The sequence below is a fragment of the Rhinolophus sinicus genome, chromosome 14 (assembly GCF_057876585.1).
Source record: "Rhinolophus sinicus isolate RSI-liver-muscle chromosome 14, RSI-T2T, whole genome shotgun sequence".
Classification (NCBI taxonomy): domain Eukaryota; kingdom Metazoa; phylum Chordata; class Mammalia; order Chiroptera; family Rhinolophidae; genus Rhinolophus; species Rhinolophus sinicus.
In genome coordinates this window covers 176,885,708-176,896,502 of record NC_142514.1, presented here as the reverse complement: position 1 = coordinate 176,896,502, position 10,795 = coordinate 176,885,708, and the positions used below count along the sequence as shown (strand labels likewise).

Genomic DNA, 10,795 nt, shown 5'->3' with positions numbered 1-10,795 from the left:
GCCAGAAACAAAGAAGGACATTGAATAATGATAACGGGGGGTGGGGTGGGGTGGTGGTAGGTGGGGGGGAATCAGTAAATTTATCAATTATAAACTTGTGCACAACTGGTCAGGCAACCCACAATCCATGAAATAAAAATGACAGATAAGTAAAGTAGAAACATAATTCAACTGAGGATTTAATAGCACTTTTAATAATTGATAGAACAAAGAAAGAGAAAACCAGCAAGTGCATAGACGACTTGAACAACCCTGTCGGTTAGCTTGACCTGAAATCTATACAATAGTTTAGGAAACAATTGTTTAGGGCAAGCTTTGTGAACCTTGGCATTGTTACCATTTTGGACGGGATAATTTTTTGTGTGAGGGACTTTCCTGTGCATTGTAGGTTATGGGGCAGCCTCCCTGGCCTCAGCCCTCTAAATAGCAATACTCTTCCTTTATGCTACCTTGTCATGGTGAAAATAAATATTTCCAGACATTGCCAGATGTCCCCTGGGCAAAAATCCCTCCCAGTTGACACCACCTATTTGCAGTGGTCTCTTGGCATTTAATTTGCTATACATTATTAAAACATTCAGAATCCTAAACTGGGTGGTCAGGGTGCCTTCACTTTTGTCTATTCTTGGCCAGTTATGTAACTATAACTATCAGATGAGATAATGGGTTTTTAAAATATATTTTCTTCATTAGAGAAATCACACAATGTAAATTCTTACGGCACTTTCTACACATTAATTGTAATTCTAAGTCAAACTTGCTAACAAAGAATTCAATGATTTCATTTTACAGTGAACAAATCTTTTGTTTGTTTGTTTGTTTGCAAGAAATGTAATTTTCTGTATTTTTTTTTATGTATAATTTTCATTTCAAGGCCCCATTCAGAGGGGAAAACTTAATCTCAGCCCACTTAAATTCCCTGCCCTACTCCCTGGGGTTGTGCATAACTTTCACTATCTTGCATAGTGACAAGGATTTCATAGGTAACTCCTAGTCCTCATATTCCATCAATCCTTTTTGTAATCCACTGAAACATTCATGATTTCACCTGATTGTCTATCACTGGCAATTCCAGTGCCTCTATTTTACCCTATGTTAAAGTTCAAATAGTTCCTTTTCTTTTAGCAGCGTTCCTTGCTGTGTTCCCTTTACTGCTTTCACACTATATCAGATCATGAAAGTATCTAAGTGGATGCCACTGACATCTAGTTCAATGCCACTGTTAAGTGCATATAGTCATTCAACTGTATCCCTGACATACCAGTGCAAGGGAGAACCAAACAAGTTCATTTCTAGACAGAGCTGCAGTGAATAAAATGTCATTGACAACCAACTAAGGTCAAGACGCTCTTCTGGTTTTATTAAAGGGGAAAAAATCAGATCATGAAGGAAAGGCCATTTTTGTTTTCTCAAATCATGTTTTAAATTTCTGGAACCCAAAAGCCTGGATTCTATTGATGATGACTTTCTTCAGGGCTTCTTTCACTTCTTTGTTCCTGAGACTGTAGATTAAGGGATTTAACATGGGAATGAACACTGTATAGAATACGGAAGCCATCTTGTCTGTGTCAAGGGAATGGTTTGAGCTTGGCTGTAAGTACATAAAGATCAGGGTCCCATAGAATATGGTGACTGCCAGCATGTGGGAGCTACACGTGGAGAAAGCTTTGTGCCTCCCCTCCGCTGAGCGCATCTTCAGGATGGCAGAAATAATAAACATATAGGAGACAAAGACGATCAGAACAGAGGAAATGAACGTGATACCAGCACAGGCAAAGATCCATAGCTGTTTGGAGTGAGTGTCTGAGCAAGTTAGCCTGAGGAGAGGCATGTCATCACAATAGAAATGATTGATGACATTAGAGTGACAATAGGAGAGGCGAAAGGTGAGGATGGTATGAAACAGTGCCACGAGGAAGCTATAGCCATAGGGGACAGCCACAAGCTGAATGCAGATTGCTGGGGACATCGAGACCATGTAGAGGAGAGGGTTACAAATGGCCACGTATCGGTCATAGGCCATGGAAGCCAGTAGCAAACACTCTGATACCATGAAAGTGAGGAAACAACCTAATTGAACAGCACAGGCATTGAAGGAGATAACATTTTGTTTGAACAAGAAATTCCCAAGCATTTTGGGTGTGATGACAGAAGCGTAACAGAAATCGACAAACGCCAGGTTGCTAAGGAAGAAGTACATTGGAGTGTTGAGTCTTGCATCTGTCCTAATGACCAGGATCAAACCCAGATTGCCCACCACTGTGAAGAGGTAAATAGATACGAAAATCACAAAGAGGGGCATCTTCAACTCCTGACGATCTGTGAGGCCCAGGAGAATAAATTCTGTCACCTGAGTGCAATTGATCTGAGCCATATCTTTTCAGGGCATCTGCAGTAGGAAGTAGAGATAAGAGTGAAATTCAAGTTGCCATTGTCCTGCATGGTGTTTTTAAATTTTAATATCTTGTAAAGAGGTTTTGTTGCTAGTAGAGACTGTTGGCATACTGGGATTCCAGCAGGAGGATGGAGAACAGAAGGAGGTACACTTGGCCCATGCATATCCCTCCTCTCCCTAACCCATTGGATGTACGGGGATGGGAGCTGTGCAACAGTCCACATTGCCTGGTTTCTATTCAAAGGTCTTATTCATTAAGCATTTAAAACTATAATCTGCCTTGTTAACATGTTTCAACTATTGTTTTTATTGAAAAAGATGTTAACATTAGTAACATAAAAGAACACATCGTCTTCAGTGACATGACTTTGATGGATCTGTCATTGTACCTCTGCAGACAAACCTCCACATTGTACACATACTGACAGAGCTGTAGTTTGGCATTTTCTATTTTGCTTTAGTAAATTATAACGTAACGGCCACTACAGTTTGCAAAGTAATCTTCATAGTTATATTAATAATGTAAGTCCTGAAAATGGGTAAGTATAGAGGGTTCAATGAAACATTGATAGACATCATGTTATCTCACTAAACCTGTAAGTGAAAACCACATTATTCTGTCCACTTTACAAATGAGGAAGAGGAGATTGAAACAGAAAAACCCAAAACAAAATCAGACAGCTGTTGTGAGTGTAGTGAGTTGGGTTTCAAAGGCATGTGTTTCTGACTCAGGAGTCCACACTTCATCATTACACTGTCAATATAGTATGTCATATTTTTCGTGTTGTTAGAGTTTATATTATTTCTAGATTTTGCTGCGTATAATATCGTACAAACATCTTTATCTATGAAGCATGAACTTATATGGTCAAAGAAAATAAATTCTCACTACTTTATAATATATTATAATTTACAATAAAATTGATATTTTCTTTTCAAGAGATTTGGAAATTTGTCTCTTAAAAGTAATTTCATAAGATTCTTTCAAATTTTTACTTTTTATTAAAGAAACATAGATTTTCGTATTTTGATTGTTAATTTTGTTTTCCTACTTTATTTAAAATATTTCTATTTAATTTTTGTATTGATTTTGACTGATTTTCATAATTCAATTATTGAATATCAAAATAAAATTTATTTCAGGAAAGTAAAAATTACAGAACTAGTTCTTACTATAATGTCAAATGTCATATCTCTTATTCCTTTTCCTTCTCTTTCTCTTTATACCTGGAAAATGAAAACAAAGATTTCTTGGATAAGCTCACACAAAGTGCTTAAGTCACTCTGGAAATTGCAGTAGGAATAAATATACAGATAAAATAAAAACCTGTGTTTCTTCAAATTTACTAATTGCTCTTTTGTACTTAAAATTATTATTCAAATTATCAAAAATTCATTGTAGTTATTTTGGTTTGTTTCAATCAACTTGTTTATTGAGAAACACTACATGGTAAGTAATAACTTTCCAGTAATACTTATTCACCTTAATCTTATCTAAAATAAATTGTATGTTCCCTACTGATACTTTATTAAAGATGGAGTTTTAATGTCTAACTTGTAACATGGAAACTTAGGGAAATAAGGACCTAGTAATCCATCAATTCCAAATATCTAATTTGCACATTAAAAATAAAAGCCAACTTTGAGCAAAAAAGAAAAAAAGAAAAAAAGAAAAGGGAGATAAAATAGATTTTTTTGTTTATTGGGCTACTCAGACCAAGACCCTTCTCTAGGTTCCTAGGTTGCAAGCTCAAACTTTTGACCACAAACCACAGAACTAAATACTTGTTACATGATGGCATGGAGCTAATAAATAGATCCAGAATAATACTTCCATTACTTGGCATGTGCTTATCTTGAATGTTCTTTTGCATTCTATTATAATCTGTGCTATTTTATTTAATCTGAATAGTACTGGTTAAGATTCTGAAAACTGAATTCGTGACCTACTAGTATTACAAGTACAATTTCAAAAACTACACTTTAATCCACCACACACTATCACCATTTTCATCAACACAAGTAGATACGCAACTTACCTATGAACAGCTCCAAGGGACACTTCCCACTCTGATCAATAACCAAGACCGTGTAGATTCTATCCTTAACTTTTGTCTTGATTATGTCTAACTGTTAATGTCTTTAAGAGTCTATTTCATTCCCTCATTCCCTCCTTCAATAACATGTCTTGAGAACTATTAACTTCCAGATACTACTTAGAGTCTGAAGATAGAACTGAGAAAGAGCAGGGCAATAGACTAGACTGAAAAGACAAAAAAAAAAAAAAAACCCCGCCAAATTTCCTTTTTTTTCCTGGTCTCTTTCCTTTCAATTGCTTTTCTCTACTTCTAAACACAAAACTCTGATGTTTGTATATATATACCATTTTACTTTGCATCAAAAAGAAAGTGTAAATTATATTTGAAAGCACATGTGACTTTCCATAATCTTGTCCCTGACTATTTTTATAATTACAATACCATTCAACTTTCTCAACCACAATGGACCTCCAATGGTCCAGTTAATATTATTGGTCTCCATTTGTCAATAACGACATGCCTTTCCATGCTTTTCTACTTTTGTCATTGCCATTCCTAGTGTCATTCTCTACAAGAAAAATGCATAGTTGAAGGGAAAATGCTGTTTTTCCTTTCAAGCCTGTTGAACTATTGCTTCTTCTTTGAAGAGCTACTTCCCATGTTAACATACTTCATGTTTGTGTTCTAGAATCACTTTAAATATACCACAATGATATTTCCTTTTACATTAATAACAACCATCTGTTTCCATACCCCTTCCCCTGATAAACATTAGAAAATTTATGGATGAGAGCCATGCATTTTTTTTTTTTTTAATTTCTCAATTCAGTCAAATGTTAGGTAATGAGGAATGAAAGATTAACTTTAGGTAGAAGAGGCTGCCTGGGTGTCCCTGAATAGGTGAATGGATAAAGAAGGAATAAGGGTAAAAGTGGTCAAATATATGGTGATGGCAGGAGAACTGACTCTGGGTGGTGAACAAACAATGTGATATATAGATGATGTATTACTGAATTGTATACTTGAAACATGTAATTTTACTAACCATTGTCACCCCAATAAATTTTAATTTAAAAAAGATTAATTTTAGATCAATTAATTTAACATTAAGATTATAATTATTACATTTGAATATTTATTCCCCTTATTCTTAAATTCTATTCTTTGCTTTGGAAAATATCTCTAGGGACATAATAGTAAGCTTTGTCTAATGCAGTCCTAACTAAATCTTAACTAAAAACTCTAGGACTGTAAATGTAGAAAGCATAGTTTCGACATAGGTTATAATCTCGTCAATCATGTGCCTGCTTTTTCCAAGCCTCCTCAGAGATTTTAAACTGGAATTTTATTTTCTTTAATCTACTGTGCGCACGTGAATGTGTGTGTGTGCGTGTGTGTGTATAATTTTGCAATTTTGTGTGCATTTAACAATCTAGATTGACTACCTATTATGTATTAAATATCTTTCTGGGTTTTGACGTGACAACAAATAAAGGTCAGAGTTCAGTCATCAAGAAGCTTAGAGTGTAAAAAGAGGAAGAGAGCAATCAAGCAGATTCGCAGTAGTGAAGTATAATAATTGAGAGGATGCTATGTAACTTGAAGACTTTAGGGAGGGGAAGGTTATGGGAAGATTTTCCTGGGTAAGAGTTTTCAGAATCAGCATGGAAAGGTTGAAGGAAAAGATGTCAAGCTGAGAGCATGCAATTATGTACGTGTATAATTTCTACAAATTGTTACATGGATACATGGTGCTCATTCAACCTTACCTTCCAGACCTGGTTCTGATTCAGTTAACTGCACGAGCTTGGGGAAATGACTTGAGCGTCTTGAAACTCAACTTATTCATCTGTACATAAAAAAAGTGACTAGACTAGGTTGTGTTTTCACTTCCTTCTAGCCCTTCAGTTGTTCTTGTCCACTTCAATCCTGGATGATCTGGATACTTTCATCAAAACTAACATAATATCAGAGAAGACACTGTGTATCTTTATTTTATAAAATATGCTTCAAATTCTTTTATGCTCATCTACTGTATTATACTCTAATTTTTAAAATTTTTATGTTGAGCTACTATAGCAATGTTATTACACATCACTCAGTCAAACCCATCATTTAAAAATATAGTCGCTAACCTACCTGGCTCTTATTTCTCCTCATAATGTGTCTGGATAACAGATGACTGCATAGTTTTGTCATTGTCTCTGTCCCAAAGGATCTTATCTCAAAGCATGATGCAAGTAAGATTACCAGAAAAATGACAATGCATGCTCAGTTGGTCTGCCAAGGCAGGCTGGGGATTCATGGATGTGAGTCCCAGTTTTTGAAGAGCTGCATATCTACAGCTCCATCATTAGTTTAATATTATTGCTCTGAGGTCCTCCTAACCCTTAAAATATGATTATTTTTAAAAATTATTTTTGTTGTTGTAGATTATTAGTGTTAGTCTTCAAATTTGGCTTTTAAAGGGTGGTAGGAATTATCTTTAAAAAAATTCTTACAAATAGCTCTCTGTGAAATGTGTATCCAAAGTCTCTAAGGACCTCCCACTCAATACTTTTATGCCAAGACGTTTGGTAAAATTTCTGGGCCTTTGCTGGTATCCTAGTCACTTAGAAGTAGGTGATGAATAAGAAATAAGTTGTCAGATTAGTGTGCAGGGAAAGAAGGGTGGATTTGTGTTTTTATATACTGACTATGACTTTAAATTTGTCTTTAATTTTCAATTAAATAAATCTTTAATTATAACACTGGGTTACAAACTAAGGAAGAGAGGGATAGAATCTTAAATTCTTTTTTATGTGTATGAAGAGGACATTTTGATTAAAACAGAAAATATAGCAAATGCTTAGAAATCACAACCTAGTTCCATTGTTTAAATAATGATCAAGATAGGAATGATATATGTTTGAACTCTATGTTCTAGACATTAAATAACTCTTCTATGAGCATATCCTCTCTCTCTCTCTCTCTCTCTCTCTCTCTCTCTCTCTCTCTCTCTCTCTCTCTCTCTCATTCTCTCTCTTTCCAACTGGGAAACACATCTGGTCCAATTGGCTAAATGTCCCATCTCTGCTTGTGCCTTGTAATAAAATTTGTGCTTCGGCATTGAGATTCTTGATCATTATGTACAGCACAATACTTACAACAAAAAAACAAAAACATACCAATAAAAAAGCATTAGGAGCATTAGTCACGTCTCTGGACAAGCCATTTAACTCTACATGTAATTAAAAGGAAACTCTTACTGATGAATTAGAAATATTTAGAGTCCAGAAATTACATGTGCTTCCCCAATTCTTTTTTGCTTTTTATAAATGATATAAACTATTACATCAGGTTAAACGATAAAATAAAGCATATCTGATACTGGACATTTTGTAGAGATCTGTGAAAAACCCAAGCTACATTTTATAAGGGAGTTCAGAAAATTGATACAGTGAACCCTGTATATTTCACCTGATGGTCTTGTTTAATGTCAGTTTACAGATTTCCAGTCAGAGTTGGAACACCACTGGGAACATCCATATGTAACCCATGGCTTAGTTCATCCTTCAACATCCATGTCCTCACTCTAATATTTCATCACAAAAAAAATTTTATAAGACATGTTGTCTATGAAAAGACATGTAATAATGGCCATGACTAGAGAACAGAGCTTTGCTACTCAGAGAAACAAATGTAATATAGTAACTTAAGGATTTGCATCGTGTTACATTAGGTTAGATCAATATATCAGTGTTTTCATATTGATTAACAATTGAGTGTTTACTAAAAGATGCTACCTGATTTCATCCTTACCTATTTTTTATGAGTTATCATATCTAATTTCAAGAAAATAAAAAGATGCCAAAGGACACTATGGCCCTCTTGCTTCCTAAAGCTTCTGCTCTAGCTGTGCATTCTAAAACTAGGGACATTCATTAATAATTTTTTAATAAATCAAAGGAAACAAGAGACAATACAAAGTATCAACTATAGGGTTTGTCTCAATGTAAATTTACCTGATAAAACCTTCCTCTGGGATGCCTCATATTTCTTCTCCCTCGTTTGGGGAGTTGGAAAAAAACCCTTTGGGCAACTTCATTAGCAAGGGAATTAGTAGTAACAGTTTATCAGTCAAGAGTTTCTTTTACTAGTTCCATCTCTTCTCCCTGATATCTGCCCAATGGGTGAAGACATCCCAGTGAATGAAGGAATTAAGAGAGGGTTTTATTGAATCGATACTCCTCTTATATGATGGAAGAATCAACATTGCTGTCCAGTGTGTTATGTTTCCAGTTGAACTATTTCAACAGAGTGATAATACTCAGTGGGACGGCCATGGGGGAACTGTCAAAGACTTTTAATGACTTGCCTCACCTCACTCAGCTGGTTTAGTAGTGGGACAAGACTCTAGAATTATGGTTCTTGGTTTCATCATTTCAGAGGTCCGTTTTCCACTGTTGACTCATCTCCAGATCTCTGTCTGAATCATTACACTTCAGCCACACTGGCATTCTGGCAGTTTTTAAAACATGGCCATTATGTTCTCAAGGTTTGTGTACCTATCTTAGGTAATTCCTTGATATGTACACATGCTCTCTTCTCATCATCTGGAATGTACTGTTTTTCTATTCTGTGTTCTACTCTATTGTGTTCTATGCTGTTTCATTGCAGGAATCCTGGTCAGGATTCACTAAATTGTGAATTGTGCTAACAGTACATGAACACATTTTAAGAAGCCCCTCTTTAGACTTGTGTCATCTTCATAAACACAAACACAAATGTTACCTCCTATATAACCATCTTATAGCCACTTCTCCCATCCTCCAACTCATGTCCTTCACTGTTTTTCTGATGCAAAGTATAGAAATATCCTTGCTCTTAGGACAAGTATCAAATGTTTTTATTCTATGTTTCTATTAAGAGAAAACATAAAGCTCTCTTTATTTCTCTTCTCCTTATAACAGCTAGATAAGAAATTTTCTGTGAAGATTTTGTTAAATTGATTTATATCCACAAGGATTATATCATGTTTTGGGTAAATCTACCAGTTAGTTTTCTATTAAATAAACTTCCCACTATCGTAACACTGGGCTACAATATACTGGGAAGAGGGACAGAATTTTACATTTATTTTTACATAATGCATAGCACACTAAAAACTTCATTGAAATATATAATGTACCAAATACTTAAAAATGACAACCTAATTATATTCTGAGTTGTGATCAGGATAGTAATTTTATAGACAGACGCTGTATGTTTGAGATATTAAATAATTATTCTATTAATATACAGTGCCTTTTTAAATTTCATTAATTAAATTTACAAATGAATGTACTACAATTGGCCAAATGTCTCATCTCTGCCTGGGCCTTGTTGTAAAGAGCCAAGACTTGTGCTCTGATATTGAAATGGTGAATTAGTAACCATAGCACTTAACACAGGAGCATGGATCGTGTCCCTTTAATTAAGTGATATATAAATATATATATTAAATATATGTGATGTATTTATATATGTTAAATATATATTAAATGTTAAGTGATCTATAAATATTAAATATATTTAAGCATTATGTAAATATATATTAATGTATCGCATATTAAGTAAGTGTAGTTGTAATTTATGAAATACATGTATTCCAGAAATTCAATTTGATTGCTCAATAATTTTTTATCTAAAATAAAATATCAAAGCAGTTACATAAAACATCACTCTTAGAGGGCATTCTATAGATAGTCATGAAAAAAATAGCATCACAATTTTTTATATAGGAGTTCAGAAGCTTTTTACCATGAAACCTCCATAAATTTCACCTGACAGATTTGTTTAGTATTAAATTCATGGGCATATGCAGAATTGTAACAACCACATGCAACTCACAGCTTAGATTACAATGCTACACCAGTTTCTTCCCTTGTCACAAGCAAGATTTACAGTGCCATGAATAAACAGAAGACTTCTCAGGAGATCTTTAAGTAAATTACAAACTTCTTATCCTTTCTGCTAAGAGCGTGCTATTGGGACTTTGCAATTTATCTTAAATTCTCTCCTGAGGAGTCATGAAGTAATTTTTGAGAAAAAGTAATATAATATTTAGAGATTTCTTTTCATGCTCAGGAAATGATTATGACAACAATAGAAAAATGAAATCTTAGGAACCCCAAATCTGTCAGTGAACTCAATTTCAATATAGATGACATGAAATTTTACATATCACTTTCAGAATTCATTTTTTTATACAAGCATTATTAAAGAAGTGTTTACCATCTTTTTAGTTTTGCCTTTTACATGTCATAGAAATAATGTATTCTTCTCAGACTGGTTTCTTTTGCTTAGCAATGTGCATTTACGATTCCTGAATGTCTTTGTA

General features: G+C 34.4%; 1 protein-coding gene across 1 annotated transcript; it reads right to left on the bottom strand.

The window, feature by feature from the left end:
- Window positions 1-1,414: 1,414 nt before the first annotated feature.
- LOC109435478 (olfactory receptor 8U9-like) lies at window positions 1,415-2,374 on the bottom strand. The gene has a single exon (XM_019713414.3). The coding sequence runs from the start codon at window positions 2,372-2,374 to the stop codon at window positions 1,415-1,417; it is 960 nt and encodes a 319-aa protein (XP_019568973.3).
- Window positions 2,375-10,795: the final 8,421 nt, after the last annotated feature.